Source organism: Passer domesticus, chromosome 4 (assembly GCF_036417665.1).
Source record: "Passer domesticus isolate bPasDom1 chromosome 4, bPasDom1.hap1, whole genome shotgun sequence".
In the NCBI taxonomy this organism is placed as follows: Eukaryota; Metazoa; Chordata; class Aves; order Passeriformes; family Passeridae; genus Passer; species Passer domesticus.
The window spans coordinates 49,081,025-49,101,894 of NC_087477.1; the positions used below are offsets into that span (position 1 = coordinate 49,081,025).

Genomic DNA, 20,870 nt, shown 5'->3' on the forward strand with positions numbered 1-20,870 from the left:
TCCTTGTGTATATGCCTTTTGCTTTCCCTATTAAACTGTCTTCATATCAACCCACAAGTTCTCTGGTTTTTATTTTCCCTGATCCCGGTGGGGAAGTGAGTGAAGAGCAGTGTGGTGCTTGGCTGCTGGATGGGTTAAAACAAAACAGCATGTCACAATATAAAGAAAGCACTGCACTTATTAACAGAAATTTTAAAAATACAAACTTCAAACTCCTTAAGAAACTGACATAAAATTAGATGGAATTATGAAGAGAAAAATATTTTTTCTAAAATGTTTAAATTCATAAATGTATTTTCATAGGTTAGTATCAAATTTGTAAAAACTTAATGCAAGTCTTTCTTTTGAATACTTCATGTTTGAAAAAAAAAAGACTGGAAGCAATTGGAAATATGCTTCCATGGACTGAGCTAGTATTATCATTAATCCTCTCCAGCAAGCTAACAGTACTACTACAATTTCTGACTGAATGTTGACGATAAAGTTCCATCCCCTTTTCCCCAACCTACAAACTAGACAGTCTATACTTCAAAAAACTTTATATTCTACACTTCATCTGCTTTAATTGCAATAAGTCCTTTCTGCCTACTTTTATATATCTAGAGAAGCCTGTAATAGTTTGACATTGCTTTCAGTCATTCTAAATGCAACATTTGTTGTCTGAGGGCAGAACTGCTCTTCAATGTTATTCAACGATTCAACGCATTAGTGGCAAACGCTAGGTCCATCATGTGCTTTGACATTAAAACTAAAATACCAAAGGCTGAGAAATACTTGTATTTATCACAGAAAAAAAAAAGAAAAAAGAAAAGAAAACCAATCAACCTTTCAAATTCTTTGCAAGCAAGTAAATTAAAACAAGGATAGGGCCCATGCATGCCAAAAGTGTCACCAGCATTGTCAGAGCCTCCACATAATCCATATGTTATTGATGAAATATATAAGAAATGTAATTTTGAAGATAATTTTTTTTTATTGAAGACAGTAAGACCAGAAATTTGCTTTTGTAATGAAGCTGCTGAGATTTTGTTCATATCACAAGATTTTTTGGAGCTACTTTTAAAGAGGACTTCAAACTTGCAACAAAACAAGGGATGCAGAAGACTGGTTATTTCTACAACTTATTTAATTGTACAACTTTTTAACAGACAGCAGTCTTAAAGAAGGGGTTATACAGAAAATTTAAACAAGATAGCTTGAATAGCAGACATAAATTTTGTTGTAACAGTGTAGAGTTCCCCACAGTGCATTCTTCCCACTAAGACAATTTAGATGGTGCTGCTTACAGTTTTGAGGAGAGACTGGATGTGATGCAATGGGACCACATCACATGCATGTGCAGGAAGATGCTCAGAGGCTCTCTTTGCATGGGCCATATACCAAATATATTCAAAGAAAGCAGACACATTTAAAAATAGTATTTTGAGTATATTTCTGTTAAGAGTTAGGCCTTTTAATTTGCAGCCTGAAATTTTCTTCATATTTGGGTTTATACTCCATCATATGCTGATTAAACAAAGTCTGTATTTTTTGCTGCCAAAGACAGAACAAATTTTGTCATCATTTCAGTAACTGAAAATGTTGCAATCACCTTCCTAAAGAAAAATAGCCATTCATCAGAAGAAAATGCATATTTTTTTAAACAAACAAGCAAGCACAGGCCAATTTGTCTCTGTTGGGTACCACTTCTGTAAAATGAGTAAAAAAAGGCACTAATGACTAGTAGAGACATATCCATTCTGAACTTTCCATATCACATATTATAATTACTAAGAAATTCAGGTTTTTTTGAAGGGAATGAAGTTAACAACTTTCTGAACTGTTCCTTCCTTTGGCATACTGTACCGACATCCACCATATGTATGTTACAGCACTCTGACTTAGATTATGTCTCAGTTAAAAATCAAAGGTCTGTCACTCTTCATTTTAACAACACATATGCCATATGTATAATGAATGCAACTCCTTCAGTTTTGTTCATTTAAATAAAATGTTTGATTAGGAATTAAGGAGGGACAGAAAAGAATCTTCAATTACACTCATTTCACCCTTACTAGCAAAGAACATCAAATGCCTACAATTTATTTATTTATTTAAAAATTAGTAAGTATTCCTTAGCATACTTCATCTTGCTTTAATATCTAGATGACTCAACTGAAATTGCATTGTAGAATTGTAAATACTACCACCGATTAAAGTGATAAACAAGTCAGAATGAGTGGAAAAAATCAAAGTTTATGTATGTCCCTATATTGCTTTGCATAAATGAGAAATCAAGACACAGTGAATTACAGTGTGATTTTTCAGGGTTGCAAATTATTTTGTCTTTGCAAATTATTTGTAATTTCTGCAAATCAAACTGGAAAATGTAAATTATACAAATAATCTGTTTCAGATATTTCATATTTCAGTCCAGAATCTTACATGATGTCCCAGTAATTTCACAAAACATTATCTCTAAAGGAGTAACTTATGAATTACAGGCTGAAATGAGAGCTTACTTTTTAATCCAATAATATAACTTTTAACACCTTCACTATTTCACAACAATTTCATTCCTCAGAATTACCAAGCATGATGGAAATTATTGCTATGACATATTTTCTTGTAATTGTGTACTCTTACTGAGAATCATAAAATCATAGAATATCCAGAGCAGGAAAGGACCACAAGGATCATTAAAGTCCAACTTCTGTCCTCAAGATTCACACCATGTACCAGAGAGCATTGTCCAAATGCTTTTTGAAGAGTGTCAAGCTTTGTGCTGTGACCACTTCCCTGGGGAGCCTGTTCCAGCACCCAACCACCCTCGGGGTAAAGAACCTTTACTCAACATCTCCATACAAAGAGAATTCATGTTTGTATCAATGGATGAGGCACACTGCTGAAACTACCTGGAGATCTTTGATTTGATTTTTGGAGGTTTTTCCTATTATCCCATTTGTTGAAAGGCAGTTGTTGGTGTTTTGTAAAGTTAGTGCACTAAAGAGATTTCTTTGGCAACCAGTTTATCCAAGTAAGTGTTCTGCCTTGTGGAGCCAGGGACACGGAGTATATTCATTAAGAAATTTATTTCATTTTCCCTAGAGGTTTGCTTTCACTCACATTAACATTTTCATGCTTCTGTTGCAGGAGTTTCGTAACCCAGTTCCATAAACAGAATACTATCATCTCAGTACTGCTTTCTTTAAATGTTAAAATAGATTGAGTTGGGAGAGTTCACTGACATAAATATAATCTTATTCATTTTAGCTGCATGCTCCACCTCTCATTTATAAAAACGGAGACAGTCTCACAAGTATGTATTGAATAGAAACCAGCCAACTTTTGTTTTCAGTGTCCATTACCATTACAGTTGCAAGTATTCTGGCTAACCACCCATCTTACTACTCAAATATAACAAAAAAATGAACAAACCCGCTTTTTTTTCTGTGAGGAATACAGTTCAGTGATCTAATTTTTTTTCCTCCTATGTCCTGTCAAAAAAACCCCCTTAAAATACTTTCAATTGTATGATTTTTTAAATTTGTTTTCTCTCAAATCCAATTAGAAAGCTCAAAAATAGCATGGTATTATTGCTTACTTTACCACCATTAGGTGGTAATTAAAGCAACTGCGAGATTTTTCTAGAATTTTTTGTTTTAATAGGTACTGAAAGACTGTGTATTAAATACAAAACCATTAAAATATACAGCATTCCCAGTCTTGATAAAATATTATGTGTTCATGAACTGGACTTAGAATTTAGTGTTTTGATGGCCACAAACTATGTAGATAAACCAAATCAGTTGTGGTCTTCAGCACAATAACTGTACAAAAAGGTGGGTACTGTCAGGAATACAAATGTAAGATAAACTAAAGAGAAGGAAAATAAATAACAAATAAGCATGCAGAATGATGTTCTGGGCTAAAGAAGTTGAACCAATAAACTTTGAACCAATGTCAGAAGGCCAGAGAATACTAGGGTACACCTTTGGCTGTCAGGCACACAGAATCCTTTATTCTTCTACAGAAGAGGGTGGGTTCCATTCATTTTTAAGCTGTGCAGGCCCCAACATGGAGGCATAAGAGGGAAATGGAGATAACAAGCTAAAAGACAGTAAGTATTTCAGCAGATGATAGCTCAGAATAAATGAAAGCATAGCTCATAGCAACAAAATGAAAGAGGCCTGCACTTCTGCACTACTCTGATACAGAGGAACCTAAGACGCTTCATTTAAAATCCTTTTTCCTACATATTTGTCCTTAAATAGGAATAGTATCCAAATAACAGAAAAAAATATTCTAAAGTTTAAAGAAACTGTCTCCAGGCATTTTGGTTTTCAGTATGAAAAATCTCCAGAACAACCGACTGCTGAGGAGTTTTCTCTAATAATATGGCTATTATTACTTTGAATATTCATACCTATTTTTGAACTTCCATGTACTGCTAATAAGCAGTATCTGCTGAATACATCTGTGGGCTGAGTAACTGAGATACAGACCACTTATTAATTACACCACTGATATTGAGGATGTAAAAACACTTAACTGGAACCATCTTCATAAGAAACCTTAAAAAATTTCCAAAATTTCCAAAATTTCCCTTAGGGCTGGTGTTTGCCCTCTACATATATGTAAAATCCCAATTCTCCCTCCTTTGAATACTTTATATTTACAATAGCTTTGTTGGATTATGCAAGAAATACAGGACTGGATAACAGAAATATTAATATTTGTTTCACTAAAGTAATGAAATTGTATATTGACAGGAGTATTTGTCAAACATTATGTCATAGAGAAACCTAGTTTCAGTTTTAATGCAAACGATTGCCTATTATGAAATGAGAGCACACTGAATTAGTCATTTCCATTAAATCTATGAAGTAGAATTGCCTAGCAACCAAGAAAATTAATTCAGAGATTAAAATAAACACTGTGACACTGACAGAACAAATGCTATTCTACCTCAATAACCAAAAAGACACTAAGAAAAGAGGTGTTTTCTTAATTCTTCTTAACAAAGGTAAAACAAACAATTTCATAAAATGAGTCATAATGGACAAAGAATAGAAACAAAGAGTCAAAGCAACTGCACACTGCAAATGCAAATAATTACCCTATTTTTACATAACATCATGGAAATTTAAAAAATTGAAAGTTATTCCTATTCTGACAATGCTGAATAAATTGTTGTGGAAGTTTTAACATGTTTTCCTAGTTACAAAGGAGAAATTTGTTTCATTATATTCATTCTATGCAAATGTTCTATATTTTAGTACTTACTAGTTTAATTACAGAATTATTACAGAATTATTTTTATTACAGAATTTATGACTATGCTTACCTGAAAAAATTCTGCATTACTACCTACTTCTACCCCCAATCAAATTATTCCTAATCACACTTCGGTAGGAAAGCTTTTAAATTATACATTTTTTCACACTGAGATGGTTATGAAAAAAAATAAATTCAAAACGTTAACAGATTAAGGACAGTGGGGATGAGTGCAATAATTTAGTTTAATGACTGCTACATATTGCTTGTTACATCTGGGCCATTGTGTAATTCATTGTCCCTGAAGGACCACAAAAAGCCTAGTAAAATTATCCCTTTAGAAATAAAACAACCACATCCTGTAACAATATTGAAGTCTATCACCTTGTCAGGGTATTAGATTAGAGGAATGATTACAGATCAGGGATTCTGGAGTGGCAGTACTTTCATACCTCCAGTAGGAGATAGTCCATCTTTCCAGCTTGAGGTACAGAGTTCGTATAGAGCCAAAAAAAAATCACAAGTGATTAAGGCAAGAATAACACAAAGGAGAAAAAATATACCCCAGAGGATATGACAAGACAGCAACTGCAGCAGCTACATCAAGTCTAGTTGAGTCTACATTAAAAGATAATAATAAAAATAAAACAGTAAAAGGAATAAATCAAGACAGACAAGCAGGAATAACTGTGTATTAGAAGGTAATTCCCCAGGCATAGCTAGTCTGCTCTCAGGAAAGTGTATTTCAGCTATTTGGTTGTGTATCATGTTCAAAAAACACACGCACCACCAGCTACAGATTCTTTAGAGTCTTGAAATCCACATATTACAACCACTAGATGTACAAACTGGATTTTAAAAGTTCCTACTCCGAATAATTATGTAATAAAGTAAATGTATTCTACTAGAAGGAGATATAACATGTGAAAAAGGAAGGATATCTGCTGGAAGTACAGACAATACAGATGGCATAGACATGTAACAGATCAAAATGAAAAAAATATTAACAGCAAAAGTTCCCATTAGATAAACACAATCATAAAGCAGACAAAAGAGTCCAAATGTCCTTAACAGGTTCCCCCGTATCTTAAATATTTGATGAATGTACCAGATGGGGAGAGGGGAGAAAAATATCTTGTCTGAACCACAAGCATAAACACAGGTGACCTAAAAGACCTACCCACCACTAGGTTATAATTACTCCAGTGTATTCACTAGTGAACAGTGTTCATAAATCTAGAATAATTTGGAGAAATTGAAAGACAACATCTTTGAGAAATGGTAGCCTCCATATGCTGCGGAACAGCTGAAACTAATTTTCATTTTCTGGCCTTTGTGCCACATGTCATGGGTGTGGTTGAAGTATACATATTCTACTGAATTCTTAAGATAGTCACAGTGATGAACATCCTTTTTCATTAATTTTATCTATATTAATAAAGTGGTATCATAAAAATAGAAGATACACAAATTCTACACATAGCTAAAAATAATATCTGTCTTCCCCTATAAATTTTTTAACAACACAGTTCATATGGTGAAAATCTCAGAAAAAATGCATGGTGCTCAGTCTAGATATTGTCAGGGTCCAGAACCTTTTAATAAAAGAAAACCTTGCCAGTTCAGAAGAATTTATTAAATCTTCTTCAGTCTACCCAAAAATACAGGCAAATAACCAACATGCTGGTCCAGACCTACACTCAAAGATCATCTATAGCTTGTTACAAGAGGACAGCAAGAACAAAACCACCAGTGTTAGTTTTTCACTAGAAGCAAGAATTTAATGAAAATAAACTCCCGGATAATCTTAGAAAGCAGACCATGACCATGTTGCAGGGAAAAAAAAAAAAAAAAAAAAGGTAAAAAAGGTCACTAGTAGCCTGCCTTGGGAAAAATTCCATCTGCACAGTAAATTTCAATTTCATCTTGGCTTAAGTATGTGAACAGGACACACAGCAAAACTGTTAAATACCACTAGAAGGGGCAGTATAGCCTGCCCACAAGTAAATTCAATTCTACTAATTCAAAAGAAAACTACAAACAAAAATCTTAAAAAAAAGCATCTAAGAAGAATATTATTTTTTTCAGAAACTGCAGACAGCCACAGGAGTCCCAAAGCATATTAATCACTGTAATACCATGTCATACCAAAAAAAAACAACCCTCAGCTGATGAACAAACTCCACTCAACCTTCCAGTTTCCTCTCAAACCCTTTTAAATTGCTTCATCATGTCTTCTCACAGATATCCTGCCAAAAACCTGACAGCAACATGCAAATTACTCCATGGCATTGTTAAGTCTTAATCTTAGATGTCCATGTGCTTCCTCTTTGCTTTTATTGTTATAAAACCAATGTGATTACCCACAGTGCATGACATCAAAGATGTATACTTAGATTCACAGAATTTCTTAGTTGGAAGCGACCCACAAGGATCTTCAAGTTCAATTCTTAAGTAAATGGTCCATACAGGGACTGAATCCAACCTCAGTGATTGTCTTTGCTAAATCAGAGCTTTGATCATCAATTTTTCAGATTTACTGATGTCTGTAATTCTTTGAAGTAATCAAGGGCCATATATGCACTTACAAGCAAATCTTAGTCTTTTCTACAACATTGGTAGGCAGAGTGGATAAAAGGGGTCCTTAAAGCTCTATCAGAACTATGAATTTTCCAGAAAAATGAATGCATTAGGAGCAAATATAAGTCAAAACTAAATAATAGACATGTTTTGTGACTCAGTGGAGTAGATGTCAAACTGATTATGAACGTGGAAAAGAAGACACTCTTTTAATGTAGTTCAGCCATCTAGTTAAGTAACACGGCAATAGGGTGCCTGACTACCATGAGAACTGCAAAGAGAACCTGCACGTCTTTCCAAGGAACTGCATCTGCTAGTAAGAGGAAAGGTGGGGGAAATCATGGTCATGTTTATTTGTAATGTCAAAAGTGTATGTTGGTCAGAAGCAGTGGTTAGTGTGTCAGTAAAAAATTAGAAGGTTCTGTGCTGCTGTATTGAAATACCACAACAAATAGGAAAAGCGTTTTATATATCTAATGTACTCAGAGTAATTCACAATAAAGTAAATCACTGTATTTGTGTCAATCAGCTAGAAATGTAAATTCCTTTTCTATACGGGACTGGTTTATCAACAAATAATGAACAAAAGCAAACCATTTTAAGCAGGAAGCATTTCACACTAAAGCTACTCAGTTTAAAAATCAATAATACAATGTTCAATAATATAATTGAATACCTTCATGACCATCGCAGTGGCTAGTAGTCAATGGTCCCTTTCTCAAGGCAATTTCAGACATTTACTTTCATCCTCAGTTATGCATATTGAGTTACTATTTACAATGACTTATCAACCCATTACCCCGTAAGTTCAAGTACATGTTCTTAGTTGGTTATAATGTTTTTGAAAAACACTATATTTTTAGAGTTTATAAGTTCTTTCATACCCTATGCAGATTTCAAAATACTATTTTTTTTTTTGCTATCATCATCATTATCAGTAAAAATTTGGGCTCACTGCACCCAGTAGCAGCTACTGCATCCTCTCCTACTGCAGTTGCCGGGACTGTTTAACACTGTATTCAGGTAGAGCACAGAAGCATTTGTCTGATCCAAGTGACAGCAGCACATTCATCTCAGCCATTCCCCACCTCCTCCATTGGAAAGGGAACAAATCAAACATAAGAATCATGGAGAACAGATTCCAACTCCAAGTTGTGTCATGAAGATGGTAAATAAATTATGCAGAAAAAATAGCTGGAAGTAATTTTTCATCACAGAGGTTGCAGAACAAGCAGACCAGTAAAGAGCGAGGAGTTGCTGAATATATATCACTTAGTACATATAAACTGAGACACATTATGGTTTTTATGTGACAAAAGACAAAGATTTATTTACTGGACAGATTTCGGTAATTTTACCTTGTCTATTACCATTCACTAACAAGGAAAGCAAACCTCAGATGAATGACTTCACTTTTACTTAGATAACTCACAAATGCTCCCAAAGTAATCATGTTACTGACAGGAGCTTTCCCTGTCTCAGAGCTGAAAATCTTTTGAAGGTTGTATGTATGGTGTGAGATGAGTCATAAAATGGTAAAAGAGACTGGGAACAAACAATGTGGCAGATGGAAGTAGAACACAACAGGGTGTATGTAATAGCTTTCTCCAGGAGAGATGAGAGTCAGAGCTTTGTGCCATCCAAGCATAGGGATAAGTACTCAGTTTGGATGGGTTTCCTCATCTCACCCTGCAGTACCAATCAAAACCATGACATCAGAACCTCAGGATCCACTCCTGCATAAAAATACGCAAACCTGAATTCTTATCTATGGTCAAACCTCCTCACTTGAGAACTGCAATGATACACTCCAAGCTCTTCCCATGGTCGTTTTCTTTTAAATAGATTCAAAGTTATGCCAGGTGCTTACAATTGCGTGTATCTTAATAGAGTAAGAGATGATTCGGTAGGAAAGCAGGGGGTGGGAGGCTTTGACAAACCACATAAAGAAAGCTAAACTGATTCACCAGTAGCAGAGGGTGCCACTACACTGTGGAGCCTCCTACACTGGCTACATCACCTTGCTAAGCAAGGGGGTGCAATACCAGCTTCCTTCACCAGAGAAACTAGGCCAACAGGTCAATTGTGATAACTCTTTTCCACAAATGTGAAGTGATATACTTTCATTTTCCAGCTAACAGAATCTTTCCTGTCTCTCATCACTTTAAGATGAAACCAGAGTAACTCACCCTTTGCCCTCACCTATAACCTCAAATAGCTAGAAACTGCCCACAGTTACAATATTACCACAGTAATTTTACAGTATTATTAGTAGCCATGAACATAGTTGCTGTTTTACTTGGGGGGAAAATGTGTTTAAATTAAATGTTCACTATTTGAAAAAGATAATTCAAATGTATGCTTCTATAAACTTATGTAAAACTTAAATGTTCTTTCAATTTTAACATTGTCTTCCACCATAGTTTAGTGGTGGACTTGGCAGTGCTAGGTTTATGGTTGGTCCTGATAACCTCAGAGGTCTGTCTTGACATAAATGATCATATGATTCCGCTATTACCATATCAATTTCAGACTTCTGAAGCCTTCCAAAGGTATTTCAAATTCTACTGCTTATTCCTTTCTTCTTCCATTCATTTTGCCTCTCTTGAACCTCTATCAGCACAATCATCAATCATCTCTACTTTTTTCTCACTGTGCCTTAGTGCAGAGCAAACCCTGCCTAATCACTTAGCTATGCTACTACTCTCTTCCTTCAAATTCCGCCTTAATGTCCAATTTTGCCTGTATAAAATCATTCTTCTGCAACCTGAGAAGCAGGATGTGACCAGCTATGACTTAATTAATAAACATCCAGCACTTGTCATCTTCTATTACATGTTCCCAGGAGAGATTTTAAAATTGCAGAATTTTATTTCTATGTCTTCCAGGCATGGAAAAGTAAAAGCAAAAGAAAGAAAAGAAAGTGCTTCTACAGAAAAATGAAAAGCAGGACAACAATCAAAAAGAGCTACTTCTTTTTTTTTCCTTTTTCTTTTTTTAAGAGGAATTTTTAAAAAAACCCTGCACTTCTGGGGTAGAAATAGGAAGATACTGACAAGCAAGGGGAAAATATTTTTGCCTTAAGTTTTTTTAAAAATATGGCAGTAGTACCTTTCTGCAAATCTCATACACCAAAAGTGCAGAAAATGCATTTTTGTTGGTCTAGTTTTGTACCAGAACCTCGTCAAATGTGTTGCTCAATTTAAAAATTGATACTAAATTTATTGTGATATTCTTTGCTGAATAATTGTATTGTTATCACTATTGTGGAAAAAAGAAATGAAACTTTCTCTATGTGAACCAAATAAAAAAAGTCCTCAGGAACTGTCCAAGTGCAAATGTCAGGTGCCTTATAAGTGTAAAACGAAGAGTAATGCTTACATTTAGTAGTTGTATTTCAGAAACTGTTATTTGGAAAAATGTTGTTCCAGATGGCCGAAGTATAAATTTTGGAAGGAGTACTGAACTCCTACATGATAACTAGTAAGAAGGAGATGAAAATTTTAGAGGGGGAATAAAAGATAAAAATTAGTCTTCTTGAGACTAATGCATTGAAGCATAAGAGTTACCATGGACAAGCTAAGAGAATACATAAGCCATTTTTTTGTGTCATTGGTGTTCCTTCATAAGACCCTAAAGCACACATACACAATAGTTCCTAGTTTTGATAATTCCCACTTGGTGTATATCTTTGACCCTCTCAATTTTGATGCTCTGAGTTTGATCCTTCTGCATCTGAGAAAATGACAAGACTTATTCCTCATTCCTTGCACAGTGGAACTGAAGCCTCTCTAACTCCCCACTCCCACATGAGAAAGATTTGTGCCAACACATCAATGTGGGACTTGCTGCCTGTCTCAGAAATAGGCCATGTGATAAGATATTAGCAGGAATTTTGCATTTTAGTCACTTGAATTGGCTGAAAATTCTCCTGAAATAGAATTGCCAAACAGAATATTAACTGACAAAGTATTTCATATAAGATCAATATTCACCTTTGCCTTTTTTGCATTCTGTTTTTAAATGGCTATCAGCTACCTATATTCTTTATGGGTTTTATAAAATCATTTGCGGTGTTTAAAATATGAGGCAAAACAACCCAAAAACGTGGTTGTTTTTTTAAATAATTTTCTACTCCGTCCTCCATATAAAACTACCAGGAGTAAATAGCATACTCTCGCCTATATATTATATATATGGAGAGAATTTATAGGTAAAAACTATTTTATCAAGAAAGCAAACATCACGGTTATGTGAGGCCAATAGCATTTCCTCCATTCTTCCATATTGAATTTTAGAGCAGGGCAGGCTACTTAAAACAGGTTACAAAATCACATTGCCAAATTGTTTAAGGTACTTTTCAGAAATAAGTTCAGTCACAATCTAAAATGAAAATAATTTGCATATTACGTATAGCAATCTCTCAATCCTTCTCCATAAGGAACCTAAGCACTCAGCTGAATCAAATTTAATCTTGCTGCCTCTACAGTATTGTTCTTCCTATTTCCTATTTTTTAGAGTAACTGGAACCCCAGAATAGCCCTTTTTCCCCAAAGGTGAGCCATTACTTTCACAAAGTGTCAAAAAAGCTTTTTTTTAAATTCATATTGCTATTTTGATACAGTATTTTTTCACTAATTAGTGTGAATCAATTATACATTGGTTCACACTAATTGTAAAAAGTGTTGAATGTAAAAATACATTCAACACTTATTTCCTAAGCATTTACATCTCCTATGAAAAATCTTTTTAATATAGCTTATTTATGAAATTGACATCCAAGTGTCAAAATAAGCATGAAGACTTAAATTTTCACACATTGAATTGAGGATTCAATCTGCCTTGGGGCAGTTGGAATGTTTTTTGCCCTGAAAGAGTGTATATAAAATTATAATTAAGTCCTATTAATGCTGGATTTTCATGCCTAGGACTAGTATAATGTTAAGCTTGTAAAAAATACAAAGTTTTCTACTATTAACAGAGACATTCAATGTTAAAGATTAAATAAGCAAGAAAGACTAAATTTATTTACATCATTATCTTAGAATAAAAGCCTAATGTATTGAATAATAACATATTCAAATTACAACTCTACGAGTCAGTGCTCCTTATGTAAGAATATTAAGTAAGGTAGCCTGTAGTTACTACATAAAGGAGAATAACTCTTACAGGATTAGAACAATTAACTTCAAATTCATATTGACTGTTATTGCATTTTTCTTTGATAAACCATATTGATTAACTACTAAGGAGTATTAAACAGGAAATACAGTGAGAGAGTTTGCCAGATGCTAAAATTTATTTCCATATTTAGCATTGATTATGAAGGAAATTTATTTACTCTGTTAGTGACTTTGTAACTATTGAGTGAGTATTTTATCTGATACTCTTATTTTAACACACATACCTTTAAGGACAGGAAACAATAAACATGATGAAAGTTAAGACCATTCTACTCTGAAGCAACTTGCAAAAATCCAAACTGAACACAAGCTTGGGAACTAAGCCTACAAAATTGAAAAGATGTTCCCAAAGTAAATAGAGATTGACTTCTGCCCACCTTGTTTTCTTTAAGAATCAAGCACTACAAATCCAGATTTGGTATGAAGAATATCAACCAGCAAATTGATACAAGTCTGCTACTTGTTACTCATAAGGCCAAATTAAACAATATTTCCAAGTTCATTTTGAATACTAACAATACAAAAAAAGGATCTAACTGAAGATACAAGCATGGCTGTCACTCAGCGTGGCATTTACACTAAAGAACAAAAAATAACTCCTCTGCTTTATTTACAAGTATTGTCACCAAGAAAAATCAACATGCAAAATACAGGGATTTCCTCACTCTTATTTTAACCAACTTTGCAACAACAGTCAAAAGAGAAGGAAAATTCTTCTCTCCCAGAGGTAAACAAGAAGATTTGGAAGACACACTTAGAAAGGATGCCAACAGTGTTTGGACTGTTTGGCTGTTGGTATTTCTTAATATGAAATAAAACACCTAATTTTCATTCATAATTTTCATTTCATTTCACTACTCTGTACTATCCTACTAAGTCAAGCTGCCATTTCCCAAAAAGAACTGTATGAGGACACAATTTACCCTCTCATGGCTGAAGAAGCAGAGGCTGTGTGTACATTTTACTGATAGGCTCCTAGTCTCCTTATGATTTTCTTCCACAACTCTGCTTAAAGCTCTCCATTACTAGTATACTGTGGCAACAAATGAAAAAAACTCTGATAATATGCTGTAGATCCACTTATGTTGCTAATGCAGGCCAAACATTCTTTTCTGGCATTCAATCATTTCTAGACAGAATAAAACTACATTTTTTTTTCTATCCTACTGGTGAAACCTTACCTGCATTAGGTATACTACAGCCAAGAGAGCTTAAGTAAAATTAGATTCTTCTTCACGTGTGCTGCTCTATAAACACATGATGCTCCATTCATTCCCAAGAGCTTATTTTATATAGGAATTCAAACTGCAAAACGCAGTTATGGATGAATAATTAAAAAAGTCAAATTCATCTTCAATTTAGTGCAAATGGTATGATTTACTGTGCTCCAGAACATTTCTCTTTTTTTCTGAAACACAGTGTAGTGAGAATTATCTATCACTTCCTTGTACCAAGTTCCTTACAGTGCAAAAGATTATCGTGCCTGCCCTCTGAGAAGTTCTTTATTGGGATGAATAACTGGGCCTGGGGACACCACTGCAATCTTAGTGCTGTCCCAGAGGGAAGACCTGAAATGCAGGAACTAGACATACACTTTTTCCACATCACAAAGCTATCAGTCTGACATCATTGTCTTTCAAACACTGGCAGCTGAGACCTACCACTGCCACATGCAATTTATGCATGAGGTTTTCAAAATTAGCATGCATCCCTAAAGACATCAGTGAAATTTCTGCCTTTTAATGGACCTGATATTTTTTGAAAAATAAACCCTGTTTAGTTATCCAGGGTTTTCCAGACAGCAAATCTGCAGTCAAATGTCTTAGTATGTTAGAAGGCATAATGTCAGTGTTACAGAAATTGTGAACAAGTTGATGTTTCTGAGATGTTATGACTGTTTTACCTTTCTAGAATATATTTTAGTGTTAATTTACTTTGTACTTGAGACAGACTTCCTACACACTTTCAGTTCTTGGACAGCTAGCGATAATTGCGGAGCAAATACCTTTGAAACCTCCTCCCCAACCTTTACTGAGTTCCTAGCAAAGGAAATGGGATAGCAAGGGGAAAAAATAGGGTGGAGGAGGCAAAACAAGTCTTCCAGTACTTTAAAACAGGAAATGTATGAATAGAAATTATTCTTGGTTTCAATTTTTGCAGCCTTATACTTGAAAACTGATGGACAACAACCTTATCTCATTTAACCATATTAAGGGTAGTGAGGCAGTATGAAAACACACTTCTTGCAGCCAATAGAAAGAAAATGGAGAGAGGAGAAAATGAACTTTCCTTTGAAGTGAGTTTCTAATAATTCTCTACTTTCAGAGAAAAAAAAAATGGAATGTATTTCCCTGTTGTAATTTTCCAGGATATAAAGAAATCATGAGTATTAAACATTAGCATGCTGAGAGATTGTGGCAAAAGCTTGTTATTTGGAGTCACTGTGTTAAGAATTATGTTTGCATTTAATTACGTCTTATTTGATAAAACTCTCAGAAATAAAGACTTCCAAATCTGCAAGAGCTATCTTGATCGTATTTATGAAACGCATCAATATGAAGTTATTCACTTCCATCATGGCTGCTAGCAAGACGTAATGCTGTTCAGTGGGAGGTTCAAATCATCTGCTGTGAAAAGCACAGGAGCTGACAAGCACCGACAATTTATACTCCCATTGATTTTGTATAAATCAGAAAGGAGAAAGAAAGAAACATTTTCATTCGAGATGGCAGGAGGATGAAAAATAGAGTATGTGAATTACCATTACTGATTCTGAAATAGTACAATTAGCAAAATTGGTCCAGATGACCTGGAACTATCCTGTGGATATCAATTAAACACACAGTAGATAGATTTCACTAAAATGAAAGCAAAAAATCCCAGAAACTATGAAAGAGAACCAACATGTCATACTAGTACCAGTCAATATTTTTCAAGTGCAAAAATGTAAAACTTAAGGAGATGCAGGATTTCATAATCATCCCTATACTTCCCTATCATACAGTCAAGCACCTCCAAAAATTCGAAACTGAAAATATTTTTTAATTTTCCTCCTGAATTGCAAATTTTCTTGAAACTAAATATATTCTAAAAATTGTTATAACCCAGCAAGGGAACATGACATCTTGAAATGAAAAGTTCACAGGTATGGTGACAGAAACTAAGCAGCATCCCCTTTCACACCAATAAGGAAAAATACATATGATTTGTGAGCTCTTAACATTCTTGTGGCACTGTCTGTGATGACAGCTGGGTGCCACTAAAGGGGAAAAAGGCTGAACACATGGCATTTTAAATGGGGGTGTGGGGTAACTAGTGTTAGCTGTTGTAATCACACTATTAATCACACCATTTTTAGTGGCTATTGGTCATTCAACTGCGTATCAATGAACAATGAGGACACAGTTTATCAATAACAAATTCTTTCAATATACAGAAAATATTCACTTTTTTTCTCTGTGTTTTTTGTTTGTTTGTTTGTTTTGTTTTTTGGTTTTGGGTTTGTTTTTTTTTTACCTCTCCCTAGCAAGAATTTAGGGATTTTGAATTTCACATTGTTTCTTCAGGCAACATCATTTGGTAGCAATGACGTATTTTGATTTCTTGGTCACACAGTTAATTTTACAAGTTTTAAGAAGCAAAAGAATGAATTTCAAAATTTTTAAAAAAGCATGTGCTCAATTTCTAAATGCAAAGCACCCTAAACAATTTGATTCATAGAGTAAAAGTATTGATTTTACCTTCAGGAAAAAAAACAAACCACACCAAACCAAAACAAAACAAAAAAACAGACCTGTTCTGTACTTTTCTATTCTATATTTCATTTACAAATAATGAAATTCAACTGAAGAAACTGCTGTAATCAGATACTAATCTATTTATAAAAATAAATCTGTATACTCATGAAGCACATATAGCCTCTTTTAATGTTGTCATGACTATATACTGTGCATCTAGATCAAGTCAAGACCATAAACAATTCAAAGCTGCATTCTGTCTAAATGGGTCACTTATAATGAGAAAGCATGACATTTACATGTAGGAAGCAGATTGATCAGGGAGCAGAAAAACAGAATATGGCATCAGTAGAGAAAAATATTTTTTTACAGGCAATTTATGCTAAATTATTTGGCAACTTTCTAGATCATCCTCAAAAATGGAAGTGAATTCAAAAAATGTAAAATGAAAGTAATAAAAATTTAACATAGCAAATATTCACTAGGATTACCCTTTGTGCTCACAGTAAAGAAAAATAAAAAAAGCCTTGGTTCCTTTCAGTACTGCTATGTCAATTGTACAGAATAACACTTAAGTGAAAAGACTGAAAACAGTGTCTCCCAAAGATCCACACATTAATTAATTGTCCACAATCACTTTAAATTGGACTTTTAAGTGCTAACATATCCCATAACCTTCAGTTGTTTTCAGTCAGAAGCCGTGGAACAGAAATGCTTTGAACATGCTGTGTACATCTTGCTAAAGCAATTTCAGCTGCAGCCTGCAAAATTAATTTCTGCAAATCTATGCCATGCAAATATTGGAATGATAGCAAGTCTGCTGCAACACATTACAAAACCAAAGTGGCAAAAAGGCAGAGGGAAATTTCAATACTGCCTAATGCATACAAAATATACCCCAGGTCTTTGTTCAGTCTGGATTCTCATTCAAGGTGTAAATGCTGGTTACATTGTTAGATATCCAACTGCAACCAGCTCCAAATATTGTGTGTGTAGCTCTCTCATAGTTCACACTAGACTCCCTTGACCCAGCTAGACAAGCGTGAAAACGTGAAATAAATGAACATTAACAAAGACTAGTCTGGAAAACAGGCTGCATTAAAAGCTTGCAACAGTGTTTGTATAGATGCAAAATTTGCTACCAAATTCTTTTTATACTAGATATCAGCTGGCAGTCACTGTTTTAATGCTATGTGCTACTGCAGAGAGAAAAATGAAGTAAATCATATGAAAAGAATATGTCTTTCCCCATCTGCCACATACAGATATCCCCCAACCTTACAGCACGCTGCTAAGGCAATAAACAACAGCAAAATAATAATCTCCATGCAAAGAAAAAGCAATATTAACACAATACCTTTCTGTGTTTGTCCCTCTTCCATATTCTCTTCCATGGCTACCTTTCTTCACTAGAAACAGCTACAGAGAATTAATCAAAAGCTTCAGTCAGATGTAGGAAAAAGTGTGGATTTTTTTTTCCCTGGGAAGCTCCAACAGCAGAGGCTTAGGCAAGTCCTCAGAGCTTAGCTAAGTCTCCCTCACTCTCCTTGTTTGCTTGGAGACAGGCTGTCAAGTGTAATTTCATTCAAATTACTCTTCCGTGAAGATTATCAATTTTTCTTCTCAAAGCTGCCCATTGTGTATCACTGTAAGCAGGTATTCAAATGAACAGCCTGTGAATTTTGGGGGGAAATTTGGTCTGAGCCCTTATAGCAATGACACCGATTCATAAGCCTCACTTTGCATATAAAATGGAGTAAAGAAATTGAGGTTTGTATTGAAATCTGTGTTTAAATTGGAAACAGGCTGTACTGAAAACAGATGGAGGAGTGTCCTCCTAAGGGGAAGCAGACCACCAACCCATAATTCCCCCTATTTGCTACTGAAGTGGGAAAGCCCAAATGCCTGTGGGTTCTTTATGCTGTATTACTTGTCTTTCTCTCTCTCTCTCTCTCTCTCTCTCCCTCTCCCTCTCCCCCCGCCTCTCCCCCTCCTCCTGTATCAGCACATTTAAGAATAATATGACTCTTCATTTCTCTTCTCATATATCTGTATCATCAGGAACCAACAACATATATACACTATTGCCCTTACAGCATTCTAAAAAATGTCTTTATAGCAATACAATTTTGTGTGTATGTATATGTGTTTACACACATAAGCACAATTCAACACATTAATCACTGCAAATTTTATGCACTGTACACATCCTCATTGTCACAGTAAACAGGAATTTATAGGCAGATCAGAGGTTTAAAACAGTTCTTGCATCAATTATTTTTCTGATTCCTCATATCTCAAATTAGCTTTCTTCAAAGCTCTTTTAAAATAACTGGATCTTGAAATGGTGAAGCACCACATGTGGGTATGTACATGAGGAAGCACATATAGACACATAGACTGCTAGGAGTTTGCTCTGGAAAAACATAGGTTAAATACACTGTGAGGGCACCTACTAATTTGGGGAGCTCTGCAATCTGATTTGGAATGCAAATTGGACGCTGCAGTCTAGCAATAAATTAGCATTTTTGTACCTTTGTCTACAGAGTAATATCTCATCATTTTAAAGCTTCCATTATTTCACCAAAAGTACAAACTGAACACAATTCCAATTTTTCTTTGCAGGTTTAACTTCTCATCCTTCCAGGGGAAGTGACTAAAACAAAAATAAAAATTACTATGGCTGAAATTTCCTATTAACATATGATAAATAGCTCATCCATTTACTTTATCCTATCTAAATACATTGGCTTAGTTTTGCCTTCTGAGCCACCAAAAAAAAAAAAAAAAAAAAAAAAAAAAAAAAAAAAAAAAGTTGTTTACTTTGCCTTGTTGGGTTTTGTTTGGGGTTTTGTTTAGTGGGGGATGGGGCTTTTGAGGGAGGTTATTGTTGGGGTTTTTGTCATTTTTTACCATGTTTGCATATAAATCTGTTCAAATCTGGTTCACATCAAAATAATTATCATGCATGAAGTTAAATGTATATATATAATTAAATAACTGAATCATTATTTATAAGTCAAAACATTTCCTACCTTTTTTTTTCTTTTTAATTCATGTTTCTAGGGCTCAATTTTCTGGAATAACTGAAAAAAATTTATCAGCTGTTTTAGTTCTCAGATCTAATTGATCATTTAAAAATCAACACATTTAAAAGGTTTATACATATAGAAGTGCTGTAAACACCATAGGATCTAAGCAGCTTCCATCTTTCTAGGAATTATTATTTGAGACAGTTTTTTTAGGAGAGGCATATTTCCTTTAAAACAGATCTTCTGTGAAAGTCTCCTCTGCTATTCTTCCTCTTGAAAATCATGTATTAGATAAGCATTTACAAATCTTTATATTTCAAAGATAGTCTGACAAATATTTTCCCTAGGCTGGAAAATTGCTTCTAAATTGCATTTCTCAATAGCACCAAATATTTGAGATGACCAACATCCTCAACAGGGATGTTTGCAACAATGGAATATGTAGGTCACTGATGAAACCAAATTACCTTTTTCCTTGAAACAAACATACAATCTTTTTTCAAATATAACAGGAAACAAAAAGAAAAAAGGTTGGAAAGAGATAACTGGGAGAAGATACAATAAAGGTGGCACAATCTTGAGTGACATAAAAATGTCAGGAGGACACAGCTTGCTCAATAAAGGGACAGAACTGCAAAGGAAGTAGGCCCAGAAGTAAACAAAGGCATATTACACAACATGTATTTAAGTTGTGAAAACTTGTTGTAGCAGGCTGTTGTAGAGGGGGGAAAGAACCCAACAAAATAACAAGGAGAATCTTAATTACAAGGATTCATAGATATGAAATCACTGAGCTGAAATTTACTGGGGAGTAGAGGAATATTTTATGAAAAAATTTTAGCTGTTTCTTATACTACTTCCAAGGCAGAATGTTTTTGGCATAAATATATGAGATGTTGAGCTGAATGAATCCTTGATGTACTTCCCAATATCGTCATTTTCACATCAGCTTCACATACACCTTAATTTTAATGACAGGATTTTTAACTTCCTGAAAAGCCTACTACACTCACCTGCCAAAGGTTAAGATGAAATCACTGTAATCAATACAACAAAATGTAATATTGACAAAAAATGGCTTC

The 20,870-nt window shown here is 34.5% G+C and overlaps 1 protein-coding gene across 1 annotated transcript in view; it reads right to left on the bottom strand.

The window, feature by feature from the left end:
• GPM6A (glycoprotein M6A) overlaps window positions 1-18,687 on the bottom strand; it is a 116,167-nt gene extending 97,480 nt beyond the window's left edge. Inside the window, exon 1 of the mRNA XM_064417737.1 lies at window positions 18,114-18,687. Within this exon, the coding sequence (XP_064273807.1) occupies window positions 18,114-18,150 (37 nt within the window). The 5' untranslated portion in view covers window positions 18,151-18,687. The remainder of the gene's footprint in view (window positions 1-18,113) is intronic.
• Window positions 18,688-20,870: the final 2,183 nt, after the last annotated feature.